This window comes from Ovis aries, chromosome 14, assembly GCF_016772045.2.
Source record: "Ovis aries strain OAR_USU_Benz2616 breed Rambouillet chromosome 14, ARS-UI_Ramb_v3.0, whole genome shotgun sequence".
Classification (NCBI taxonomy): domain Eukaryota; kingdom Metazoa; phylum Chordata; class Mammalia; order Artiodactyla; family Bovidae; genus Ovis; species Ovis aries.
The window spans coordinates 38,680,301-38,693,744 of record NC_056067.1 but is presented as its reverse complement, the minus strand read 5'-3'; the positions used below and the strand labels follow the sequence as shown (position 1 = coordinate 38,693,744).

The window sequence follows — 13,444 nt, the reverse complement described above, 5'->3', positions numbered from 1 at the left end:
GACCATTTTTTAGGTGCATCTACACACACATTATGTAACCACCACCTTAGTAAAGGGAACATTTCTATCACCCCAGAAAGTTACCTTGTGTTCCTTCCCAGTTAGTTCCACTCCAGGGGCAAGCTTTTCTAGAACTTCGATAGAAATGGAAATGTACAGTAGGTAGAGAGGGTGATGATTTTAACTTGTTAAATATAAAATGGAAGATTAGAAACAAGATCACATTCCATTACATTGAACAGTGTGGATGTTAATATTCCTTATAAATTTTTTTGCTCTTCCCAGTAGAATTCTAGTACCACTCCTTGGACTTTATTATTACGGGAACAGACCTTTGTGAAAGGGGACAGTCCATTTAAATGAATTCTGGGTACCTAAGCCCTATGCACTTTGACTTCCCCTTAAACTTTTTCTCACTGTAGGAAAATAAAACAGATATATTCAACTATAATTAGAAAATGTAGCCGTTAATTGTCCTGAAAATTTTTATTGACTTCTAGAATTTTTTTTTTTTTTAAGCAGTATTTCCTTCTGGGCTTTGAGCTGTTTCTGGGCTTTGAGCTGTTTTTCTGGTGTGTGTAACACTATGCTCCTTACTCTGATTAGGTCCTGGGCCCAAGCCAGAGGCTCCTGCAAAGCCTGCTTCAAGGCTCACAGACACCTATGACAACTTTGTGCTGCCAGAGCTGCCGTCTGTGCCAGACACACTCCCAACTGCATCTGCTGGTGCCAACACCTCAGCGTCAGAGGACATTGACTTCGATGATCTTTCCCGGAGATTTGAGGAGCTAAAAAAGAAAACATAGGCCTCCTAAACCAGGCAAGGTCCAAGTTCTGGGAGTTGAGACTGAGCAGTTTTTCCTTGTAACAAAGAATCTCCATGAAATTGTTTTATCTGTTAACCATCACTGAGCACACTCTCCCTCTGGGCTCTCTTCCTGCTCTACCAGACTCTGCTGCTTTCCAGTTCTCCATTGCTCCCAAGAGACTAACAACTGGGGATGATGAGGTTGGAGCAGCTGGCTCCTGGCAGCCTTTCTTGTCCGTTTCCTGTCAGTGTGATCCCAGGTTCTCTCCTTCCTGTCCCACCATCCCTCCACAGGGCAATGAGAAGGTGAAATCATTGTGGGGAGAGATGGCTGGATGGTGGTGGAGAGGACTTCCTAAAGTGTCTCAGCTCTGTGCTGAGGTTCCAGACTTAGAAACAAACCCTCTGTACAGAGGATTTGTGGTGAGTGAGATTCAAGGCCAAGGTGTGTATTTTCACATTCTAACATGAATGGGGGAGAGAAAAAAATGGCTCAGGAAGCCATTATAACAGTTCTCAGAAGCTGGGTCTTCTCATTGACATGCACACTACTCCTTGCTGCAGGGCACTGTTCCATCTGGATCCAGTTGCGAAGTTTATTTGGAAAGTTGAAGGCCTCTCTTAGTTCTACTGGATTCTCAGGGAGCCCTCTGTGGCCTTTGCTTTATTTTGAGTGCTATGTCTCCCTTTTAATAGAGGGCAGCACTGTGTAAATTCCTGTTTTTTCCCCATGGCATTCTGTTGGATTGCATTTGGCTATGTACTGAGCAGAAGTCACCAGTCAAGGCTAAGGTGGGCTTCCAGTAGCCTTAATTAGAAATATTCAAGTCTCTTGAGTAGTGAGCTGGAAAGCCTACAGATTATTGAAAAGGGATTCCTGTTCTCATTTGAAGACTTTATGATCAAGAGAACCTCTACAAACTGATCTCAAATAAATTTTTGGTGCCTGTGTGGCTCTAATTGTTTTGCTGCTTCCCTCAATGGATGAGACTAACCTTTTGCCCCCTAGCTAAGGCCATCTTTCCCCACAAGGGTGGCGTTGGGATCAGAAGATATGACTTTGGCTTCTGTGTGGTAAATCTGTACATACTCTATTCAAGCAACTTTAATGTTTCTGGTTGATTTGTATCTCATGGCTCAGTAGCTGCTAATAAAGTTAAAAATATTGTGCCCTGGTTTCTCCACTGTTTGGGTAAAATGATGAGGGGCAAATTCAGCTTTTAGTGGAGAGTATTTTAAGCAAGTAACCAATATTGGGTACAAGTTAGACCATAGTTTTGCTCCCTGGATAATGTGGATAGACAGTTGGGGAGTAAGAAGTCCATTTTGATCTCTGTATGTAAGCCCAGATAGTAATCTGGGAGCTGGCATGGTTACTTCTCTGTGACAGCACTCCCCCTGAGCCAGATCTCATGCTTGTGTCTTTGATTATAAAGTTGCAGTGAGCTTACTTGTGACTCATATTTTTGGAACATGAATGGTAAGTGCTAACTTGCTGCTAGGCAGCAGAGTTGGTTCATCCTGCATCACCCTTGTAGTGCCAAGGGGATTTTTGATTCTTCACTAGGAAAATTAACAAAATATACTATATAAACATTTCCCAAAGTATACCATGCAAAGATCAGTGTTAATATACTCAGAAGTAATAAGCCACGTGAGGAGACAACAGGATTAAGGTAACTCACCTTTTAAACCTTCATTTGTCCGTGGCTGTTGCTGTTAGGGCTGTGTGCTCACATGTGCTCTGATGCTGCTGGATCCCTAACAAACTTGACAGCTTCAGCAACAGCATATCCATCAGTGTGGCGCCTCTCTCAGTCTGCTGAAAGACAAAAGGAAAAAAGTGAGGAAACTGGAGTTGTTGCTAATGTTGGAAGGAAAAAGTACCAAAGGTGTAGTTTTTAAAAGTAGATATAAAGATACTGTTTGCTTTAATGGTTTACTGTCAGGCCTTGTCAGCAGTGTTTCTGCTACTTAACAGTTGAGAACCAGATATTTTAGGACACTGGATACAGAATATAATGTCAGTAGCTCAGTCATGTCCAACTCTTTGCAACCCCCTGGACTGCAGCATACCAGGCTTCCCTGTCCCTCACCAACTCCAGAGCTTGCTCAAACTCATGTCCATCGAGTCGGTGATGCCATTCAACCACCTCATTCTCTGTCGTCCCCTTCTCCTCCTGCCTTCAATCTTGCCCAGCACCAGGGTCTTTTCCAGTGAGTCCATTCTTAGCATCAGGTGGCCAAAGTATTGGAGCTTCAGCATCAGTCCTTCCAGTGAATATTCAGGACTGATTTCCTTTAGGATGGACTGGTTTGGGCTCTTTGCTGTCCAAGGGACTGTTACAAGTCTGCTCCAACACCACAGTTCAGAAGCATCATTTTCAGTGCTCAGCTTTCTTTATGATCCAATTCTCACATCCATACATGACTACTGGAATAATATAACTTTTAGTAAATTGGGTTTCCTAGTAAAATGGTTGACAGCATTATGGAGACTGATAAAGGGAATATGCTGATACTGTGTGTTATGTCAATCTGTAATCATAAGAAGAGCTAAATCTGAGCTTTTCCAGGGATAAAAAATCATGATACAGCTTATAGCTTAGTTACTGAGTTACTTACCTTAAGGGATTTCCTTTCTTTACCAAAGGCCATTAAAATGGCAGAAACAAAAAGGTTAATGATCATAAGTACCATCAAAACAACATAGGTGAAGATAAGAAAGGAGCCCAGGACTGGGTTCACAGCAGTAACCTGGAAAGACAATAGAACACTTTGGGTTTAAACACTGATAGTTTAATTTCTGCTTTAAAAACGTAAAATATGTGCTAATACTTGGGATATATTCACATAAGAAAACATTTCTGCCTGGTGGAAACTAGAAAAGCAAAAATACTAAAAAGGAAAATACTTTTGAGTGGACAGAAGAGCAAGAGTGACTTGACTCTAAGGGTATATAAATAATTATGCCTTCAGGGCTTCCACAAGAAGATAACAGGTAAGTTGTAATGGAATTATAAATGACTCATGGGAATTTCCTGGCTTATGACTGCACTTTCACGGGCTTCCCTGGTGGCTCAGATGGTAAAGCATCTGCCTGCAGTGCAGGAGTCCTGGGTTGGGAAGATCCCCTAGAGAAGGAAGTGGCAACCCACACCAGTACTCTTGCCTGGGAAATTCCATGGACTGAGGAGACTGATAGGCTACAGTCCATGGGGTCACAAAGAGCCATGACTGAGTGACTTCTCTTTCTTTCTTTTTGCACTTTCACTGCTGAGTGCCCAGGTTCAGTCCCTGGTTGGGGAACTAAGATCCCACAAGCTGTGCAGCTAAAAAAAAAAAGACTCAAAGCCCTCATGAGTTTTGACAAATCTAGAAAGTACATCTAAATACAGAAGCTTCAAGGACTAGCAAGAGCGTATTGAAAGAACACATAGAAGCCAGAAATGATAATGGAGATGGTCTCTGCTACTCCATGCAATTTCTACTCTTAACATAGGATATCATAATGATAAGCTTTGATCAAAATCTTGCCAGTTTTACTAATCTGAATTGGGATCAGGGAGTTTTTTCCTCCCTGATCAAATCTATATATGTTAGTTTTGGGGACCCAAAACCTCATCTGGGTTTCCTAATTTTTTTTTTATGTCTAATAGAAAGGGCTTTGTGTAGGTAGTTCCTGGGGGAAAATGACAGCCCTCTGTGACATTAGTATTTGTAAACATAAATACTGTAGTTCTTTGTGGAACTGTACCTCCCTAATTATTATTTCAGATCATTTCCAGCTGTACACTTCAAAAGGCTATTAAGAAAGCAGCAGTAATCATGTTATTCTGTCTGAGAGCCCTGTGTCTTTGGCAGTAAGATTGAGGATACAAGAAATGAGGAATGTGGGACTATGTGCTTAGAAAAGGAGGTAACAGCCATTCAAAAGCTTTATCTATAGGTAGTACCATAAAATGATGGCAAAGGTTCTAAATTTCTCCCTTTTTCAGCATGTAATGGTACAGTAGGGGTTGCTTTTATAAGCCGTTCTCATCTGATATATTAAACGAAACATAATTCTGCAAGGAAACCAGGAAGAGTTGGTTTTTTTTTACCTCCTCGTGATGAGAGATTCCCATCAGGAAACTGACAACAGTTACTGCTGAACTGAGAAAAGTTTGGTAGTCGGAGATGCTCCATCCAAACAGCAGGTTAAACTGAAAAAGAAGAGTCAGGTGGGCTTGGCAAGCAGCAGAGGGGGCCTGCAGTTTGGGTCCTGAAATGGTTATAATGATGAGGTCAATGTGGACCCAGTGGAATGGAAATTAAAGAATATCCTTAGTGGCCATTCAAATTACTATGCCTGAAAACCATACAGAATCCCTTTGTGATCAGTGTTTTCATGTAAGTTTACTTGACTCATCTTGTGAGTTAAAATGTTATCTCCATTTTAAAGATGAGAGAAATGTCTTGAGCTTATAATACTGCTGGTTAAATATGGACATAACACAACTAAAACCAGCTCTTTTCCTCTACTGTCTTCTCCAAAACACTGCCAGCTTGAACTGTGACTTTCCATTTAGCAGCCTTTTTTAAGGAAAGCAGCGTGACTCCAAGACCACAGCACTCAGGACAAGACACACTAGGACGGGTGCTTACCGCAATGGCGTAGCCTGTCAGCAGGATCAAGATGACCAGCAAGAAGCCCACTACCTCGTCCCAGGCTTTGCTGAGTGTTCTGTCAATGACCTGCAGCCTGGGGTTTTGATACAGCAGGCTCCATAGCTGAACTGTTGCCAAAAGAACTAGGAAACCCATGAGGTGAATGACAGCTGAGTTGACTTTAACTGCCTCATAGAAGTTGATGAACCTGTACCAAGGAAAGCAGACACTCAGGATGAAGTCTATGCCATCAACTCCTGTGAGGTCAGTGTCTCAGGGCTCCTCAAGTGCAGCAGCTCTGTAAGTCCCGTTCCTGTTGACAGAACGCTTCTTACCAGTGTGGCTTCCCATGGATGTGAGCACACTGGCACAAGGCCACATACTCGACTGGGAGCAGTGCTGTAGAAACCTTGGAATGCATCCTCTAGCTGGCTACTCCTGATTCATCCTATCGATCCTGAATCTGGAGTTACCAAGAATCGGGGCCAGCCTCCACCACTGCTCTAGTTTCAGATCTCTCCTTTCAGAAGAGATGAGTTAACCTAACGAGATGTATAATAACGCCAATCTGTTTTCTGTAACACTCTAATCCTATGTTGTTCTCTAACAGTGGTAATTAATCCTCTAATAGATTTAACAGTGCTGAGTAGAGAGATGATTAAACTATAGAAGTAAAGGGGTGTTACTCACCAATTGTTCTGTTGGTTTCTGTTGTTACGTGAGAGATGCATTGGTAATTTTATGTTGCAGCAACTAGGTTACTTGGAAAGACCTCCACAGACATGAGTGAACTGGCACTTTTATTGTGATAACATGTAGCAGTACCACACAGCAGGCAAGACCTCAGTGCCACTGCACTGAGGACTGCACGCTACACCACTGTCCGTGCATGGACAACCCTCTATAAGGCCTTCCTGGGACACCACCTCAGTCTTAACAGATCCGCAGCCCAGGCTATTGAGCACTGCACGGTTAGAAAAGCACCACATGGCAGTACTTTGGGAAATAAGATACTTTGTCTTTCCCACGAGAAAGACCAAAGAAGTTACCCCAAAGTGGCACCAGACTGCTGCTTGGTAAGGATGAGCTAAAGGATGAACATCCCTTCCCAGAAAGCAACCCTCTTTGGATTTAGAGATGTTCCATGTGTTGTTCTATTCAAAGAATGATCACTTATCATGTCAGGACTTCATTCCTTGGCCAAGGTCCAAAATAACCCAATTCCAGACCCTTGCTATGTGAAATTTAATTGTATTATCCTAGATTAACATGTACCTAAGTACTATGAAGGCAGAAGAGCTTTTCATATATCATTAGCAGTTAGCAGTTTCTAGTTAGTTGTGTTCTTCACTGTGGACAGTAGTCTGTTTAACTGTGATATTATACAAATAGAAATCAGGCAGAGAGGAAGAGGGGAGTTTGAAAGAATACTTGTGTAGCCAGTAAATTCTGAGCATCAAGTAAGAATATCCTTTGCTCCCTCAGGGTCCTTCTTACCTGTCTCGGTCATAGTGGTATTGTACCATGTGTTTTTTATGTAGAGAAATAACTGTCAGGTCAAGTCCCAAGATGACAAAGCTAAGGAGGATTATGCTCATATCTAGAAGGTTTCTTTTCCTCATGAAGAACCTCCACCTCTGCTGTTTCAACTGGCGACCCTAAACATAAGACACCACAGTCACTATTGCTTGCCTGAAAGATCACCTAGGTCTTTCCCCAATAAAGTGTTACGAACTCTGGGAAAGCACTCAGCCAGGGACCGTTCAGATCCCTAAGTTGGACACAATCGTTCTGGTCTCAGTTCTGCCTTGTAGTCATTCAGAGCTGCCACTTAAACAGAAAAGTTGGCCTTCCTTAAAACAACTGTAATTGTATACATTCATCATGTTGCTTAAACTTAATAATAAAGTTTCTCAATTAATTAAAACCCTGAAAACAAAATATTGTGTGTGGCCTAAGAAATGCTTTTTTGGGTACAGTCATCTGAGTGTTACCTTATATAGGGGTCGTGTGTGTGCAAAGTCACATCTGACTGCAACCCGTCAGGCTCCTCTGTCCATGGGATTTTTAGGCAAGAATACTGGAGTGGGTTGCCATGCCCTCCTCAGGGGATCTTCCCAATCCAGTGATGGAACCTGCGTCTGTTAACATCTCCTGTGTTGGCAGGTGGGTTCTTTACCACTAGTGCCATCTGGGAAGCCAGGGGTCATATAACTGGACAAAAAATTCTTTCTATATACTTAATTTTTTAACTGTAGAAAACTGGAAGAACTACTTGGTGGAAGGCCAGTAGGTTTAACTGAACTCAGTCTTCCAGAAAGGACCAAAATCATAGCTATAATCCTAAAAGCAGCTCCCTGTGGTTCTCCAAGTAATACCTGGCAACACTGAGAATTTCTTACATCTAATATTTTCAGTTCACCTGTGCAAAGGCATAGTAACAGACCAGTAGATAGTAGCTGACTTGTGACATGACAGACCAGGCAAAGTTCTTTGATATCTGAAGGGAAGTTAAAATGTCCAGTCTCATGGAGGTGAAGAAGGCACCTGAGAAAAAGAACACCTGGAGTTAAGAGCCTTTAAATTTGCCTTCTGCCCTTCCAACTCTTTCAGATAACCCCAAGTGTTCCTGTACCATCCATTTCCAATTTTCCTGAGTCTACATGTCACTTAGTATTTCCTCAAGAATTGTCATGAATATTAAATGGGATCATGTATGCAAAGCCACTGGAAGAATGTGTGGACTGCACTGAAAGGCAGGAGAGGATTATACTGTTGATCCCACGTAGAGGACAGTGTCTTAACAGCTGTTAACAGGTGTCCCTCTTACCAAGTCAGAATGGCTATAGAAACAAACTGACTAGCTGTACTGTTGCAAAATGATGTTTCAGAGACTTGATGATTGCAGTGAAAACTGTGGGGTGAATGGAATTAAATGGAAGTGTGGTACCTTTGTTTAAAGCTTTAAAAAAATACATTTCAGAAATTAGTATGATGAAAAAGATTTGAACCTTTTCAAATTTAGACACTTCCTATATGAAAAGCACTAACATTATCCCATGAATACTAACAGTATCCCCTGCATACTCAGATGTTTATGAAGACAGATCAAAAAGCTTTATAAGATCATGAGATGTTTATAGATATAAATTTTTCATAAAGCCCCCAAATACTAGAACTAAGATGCACCTCCTGTAGTAGAAAGTACATTTAAGAACAAAAGGAATTCCTACCTTACATAGCTAGCTCTCATGGGGAAAGCCAGGACTTTCCCCATGTTTATTTTACCCCTAGTTTTTGAGTAGTTAAAATAAAAACCCTATGAAGACTCTTGGGGAGCTTTCATGTTTCATTTTAAAACAAATAGCAAAAGTGGTCTACTGTGTGGGCCTGGGAGGAAAAAAATTCTGATTAGAAGTAAAACCTAAGGTCATAGGACACTTGTGGGCAAATTATGGGGGAGAGGGGAAAGGAAGGAGGATTAGGGCAGACTTCCTGTTAAAGGGGGAGGAATTGAACATACCCAGTTTCCCTCTAATCCCTTCCAAAATGCCACTGACAGTAAAGGAATTTAAAAAATGACCCAAAGATGAGGAGGTGGGCAGATGAGCCTGGAACTGGAAAACAGCTGAATGACACTGCCTGAGAAGATTCAAGAAAGCTGAAACCTAAGCCAGCAGCACAGGAAACCCAGAAGGAAGCTGGTTCTTAGCACAAAACCTCAAAAAGGCTGAGAAACTGGAGGCATCAGGTACCTCAGAAGGTAGAAGTTCAAATAGAACTAACAGAATCGTTAAGTCTGGACACAAACAGGTAAAATCCAGATTTCCTCTCTCCCCTTTACAACCACGTTATTTACTACCCATCCTGCCTTCCTAGTAACGTTGAGTCAGAGAGAATCTGAACTCGGGACACCAGGTATATTTGTGAGTAGTACTCCACTGGAAAAGGGAATTGAAAGAAAGTTTAAATATTGCATGGTGAGACCCTTCCCATTCCCCTTCTGTTATCTGGCTCTGAGGAGTCTTAAAGGCTTACATCCTCAAGGCAGGGGAGTGGAGGGGGTCCTCTCTTTCTGCAAACTGCTCCCCAAAAGGACAGATACCACCTGACTAGTTCTGTCCATGCACATGGTGCTTCTAATTAGCACTTACTTGGTTTTTACTGCCTCCCTCTTAAATATGACCGGACACAAAACACCAAAAAAAACTAAAGCAGCTCAGAGGAATTACAGAAAGCCTTGAAGGAGCAGAAAAAAACATAAACCTGTAATATCCTTAGTGAAGAGGATATTGTATCCAAAAAGAAGAGTAGGAAACTGAAAAAGAAACAAGGACAAACAATTTTTAGAAATCAAAATATTCCAAAAGTGGTTTGGAAATTGAAGTAATTGCTCAGAAATCAGAAGGAAAGGATGGAAAATAAAGCAAAAACATGAGGAAATCAGAGGCTCCATTTATGAATTCCAACATCAAAATGCTAAGAATATCAGAAAAAAGAAAAAAAATGCAAGAACATCTCTTAGAACTTAAGGGATACATTTCCAGATCAAAGGACGCACTGTGAACTCCATTCCTAACTCTGGGGACAAAGATTATTCTAAAAACTTGGGAGTAAGGGGATCATCGTACTTATTAATAGCAGTATAAGAAGCTAGAAGACAGTGGAGCTAAACTTTTAAAAACTCTGAAAAACTACTATATCCAGCCAAATGATTGATCAACCAAACGTGATGGGAGAAAAAAAGCTTTTTGGGGGGCTCCAAAATCACTGCAGATGGTGACGGCAGCCATGAAATTAAAAGACGCTTGCTCCTTGGAAGAAAAGCTATGACCAATCTAGACAGCATATTAAAAAGCAGAGACATTACTTTGCCAACAAATGTCTGTCTAGTCAAGCTATGGTTTTTCCAGTAGTTATGTATGGATGTGAGAATTGGGCTATAAAGGAAGCTGAGTGCCAAAGAATTGATCCTTTGGAACTGTGGTGTTGGAGAAGACTCTTGAGAGTCCCTTGGACAGCAAGTAGATCAAACCAGTCAATCTTAAAGAAAAACAGTCCTGAATATTCATTGGAAGGACTGATGCTGAAGCTGAAGCTCCAATACTTTGGCCACCTGAAGAGAACTGACTCTTTGGGAAAGACCCTGATGCTGGGAAAGATTGAAGGCAGGAAGAGAAGGGGACAACAGAGGATGAGATGGCATCACATGAGTTTGAGCAAGCTCTGGGAGTTGGTGATGGACAGGGAAGTCTGGCATGCTGCAGTCCACGGGGTTGCAAAGAGTCGGGCACAACTGAGCAACTGAACTGAAGGCTTTAAGAAAATTTACTTCCCTTGCTCATTTCCAGGAAGTTACCAACAAACATACCAGCTGGATGTGTTCCAGCAAAATGAGAAAGTGAACCAAGAAGTGAAGACATGGGATTTAGGAGAAAGGTGATCCAACAGAGGAGAGAGGAGACAGGGCAAGGAGAGTCCAAGTTCAAGAGCTCTCAAGCAGGCCTAGAAAATAACCAGTCTGGACTATACTGAAAGAATAGTGGGCCTGAGAAGATATTGCTAAGGAAAAGACAAAATGATAGGTTACTTGATAGTTTTGAACAGAATGAAATTTTTACTTCTAGGAAGAGTCTGGAGGTGAATCAATGATAGATGCATGTAAAACCAAGAAAGTGAAAAAGAAAAATAAGTAACTATAAACTCTAGGGAAAAATATTGTAAGAGAAAAGATATTTAATTATTATTTACAGAGGTTGGTGGTTTAGTTGCTCAGTGGTATCCAACTCTTTTCCAACCCCATGGACTGGCCCACCAGGTTCCTCTGTCCATGGGATTTCTTAGGCAAGAATGCTGGAGTGGGTTGCCATTTCCTTCTCCAGGGGATCTTCCTGACCCAGGGATTGAACTGGGTCTCCTGCATTGCAGGCAGATTCGGATATAAAACAGTTGAATTATCATCATAAGAAGATACTATTGGGACTTCCCTGGTGGTACAGTGGGTAAGAATTCACCTACCAATGCAGGGGACACGAGTTCGATTCCTATTCCAGGAGGCTTCCACATGCCGCAGAGCAACTAGCCAAGCACAACTAGCCTGTGCTCTTGAGCTTGTGCGCCACCACACCAGAGGCGGCGGCCCAGGCACTGCAGCACAGACTAGCCCCTGCTCGCTGCAACCAGAGAGCCCACGTGCAGCACTGAACACCAAGCACAATGCTCCCCACCCCCCAAAAAAGAGACCATCTAAAACTGAAGATTAATGACATATTTAACAAGCATGCTGCATTTTTAGAGTAATTTTTAAATACCAAAGAATCAGTTAAATCTGCCTCTGGAGAGTAGGAATGAAGAGAGGCCTGCTAGTTTTTGCCCTGAAATGTCTGACTTTCAAAATTATGTGCTATAGCTTTAAATAAATTTTTTTTTAATGAAATAAGATAAAGAAATGGGGCCTTCAGTGATACCCAGGTCACAGAGGGAAGAGAGGAGGCCTTCATACCTACATTGTTGGACTCCAAAATCAGGGTCACTACACAGAACAGGTTCACATTAGCATTGAAGACCACAAATTCCACAAAGAGGCTTTTGGTGCAATGGTCTAGCCAGTGGCTCTGTTCAAGTTGCTGCAGAACTCTGGAAAAACAGAAGGACAGGCCAGCTGTATTTGCCACTGAACTCTGCAGAGGAGGAAAATGCTCTGGCCTTTCTAGTACCACTCAAAGAGGAGGTGAGAAGTGACATTTCCCAATCACCTGTAAAATGCTTACTAATGCCCAAACTTTCACCAGTATTCACACCAACGTTAAATGTTCAAGAAAAGGTATCTGGCATTTAAGGTCTGAGGTAAAATTAATTTTACCTCAATTAAGAATTTTACTTCAAAATTAATTATTTTAGACTAGTATCTTTTAAAAACATTTTAGATAATATCTAAAACTGAAGATTCATGAAATAGCTAATAATACAGTGTCAATCACTTCTATTTGAAAAGTACTACTTTTAACTAAGCTATTTAGGTATAAGCAGTCAAAATGCCATTTGGTTGGCATTGTTTTTGAGAAGTTAGTTTCTTGCTGAAAAATTCAGTGAAGAGATAATCATTTTAATTTGGGCTTTTTCATACATAATGATAAAGATTCAGGATTTGTATATAATACCATTCTAACTCTGGCAATTTAATTTTGGCATTTTAATTTTGGATTGTTCATGACGTGGTGTCTCTTATTTAAATACTGTTGAGTTTAACTGCAGCTAGAATTGAAAATGATGTGCTTTTCCAGATGAGAGAAGGAAGGAGATTTGGCAAAGTGGCAACCCAAAATATACCTTTAGTTTGAGGTTGAAAAGGAATTTTTAAACTTAAAGATATATTTCCCTTAGAAATCTAAAATAAAAGTGTCTACAAGTGCCATACATAGTACGGCAGCATAATAGTGGCTGTCAAAACTACTCAAAAGGGTCCTTAATTCCTAATTGTTCTAAGAATGGACAGGAGCAAATATCTTGGACCTCCTGTTCAGGTTCACTTACCTGCGTGCATTACTGGAGTTTCTTCCGAGTCTCACAACATACCCTCCTCCAGAGTAAGTGGCAAATTCTCCCTGAATGGGGTAGCCACCCAGTGCCTCCTGATTCTGGTAATGCCAGATCCTGTCCAGTTTCGTGCTGTTTTTATCAGGGGGCCCCCAGTTAACCCCATAGTTCTCTGTATCCTCCTGAACTTGGCGAGATGGCTTCAGTTGTTCTTGGAGAGATAGTCTAGATGAAAAGAATGTGGCACAAGGAACGCGAATCTGACGAAGTAGAACATTGCCCAAAAGAAAGGAGTTTCCATCAGTAATAAATCCTAGTGAGAGAATACAGGAAGCCATTAAAAAAAAAAATTGCCTCAGTAAGTAAGTAACAAAAAAAGGGCCTATTTTCATCAATATTTTTGAAAACATTTCTGGAGTTGCTAGCTAGCTAATATAATCAGATCAGCAA

At 41.3% G+C, this 13,444-nt stretch overlaps 2 protein-coding genes across 4 annotated transcripts in view; one reads left to right on the top strand and one right to left on the bottom strand.

Moving 5' to 3' along the window:
• Positions 1-7,399, top strand: part of IST1 (IST1 factor associated with ESCRT-III) — a 40,970-nt gene extending 33,571 nt beyond the window's left edge. For all 3 annotated transcript variants that reach the window (XM_004015113.6, XM_060398472.1, XM_012190050.5), the window contains one exon: positions 607-7,399. In XM_004015113.6, coding sequence (XP_004015162.1) covers positions 607-806 — 200 coding nt within the window. In that variant the 3' untranslated portion in view covers positions 807-7,399. The remainder of the gene's footprint in view (positions 1-606) is intronic.
• PKD1L3 (polycystin 1 like 3, transient receptor potential channel interacting) overlaps positions 2,505-13,444 on the bottom strand; it is an 80,764-nt gene continuing 69,824 nt past the window's right edge. Inside the window, exons 25-32 of the mRNA XM_060397841.1 lie at positions 12,992-13,307; positions 11,961-12,094; positions 7,881-8,005; positions 6,956-7,116; positions 5,456-5,666; positions 4,912-5,013; positions 3,434-3,565; positions 2,505-2,621 (exon numbers count right to left, since the gene is read on the bottom strand). Coding sequence (XP_060253824.1) covers positions 2,505-2,621; positions 3,434-3,565; positions 4,912-5,013; positions 5,456-5,666; positions 6,956-7,116; positions 7,881-8,005; positions 11,961-12,094; positions 12,992-13,307 — 1,298 coding nt within the window. The remainder of the gene's footprint in view (positions 2,622-3,433; positions 3,566-4,911; positions 5,014-5,455; positions 5,667-6,955; positions 7,117-7,880; positions 8,006-11,960; positions 12,095-12,991; positions 13,308-13,444) is intronic.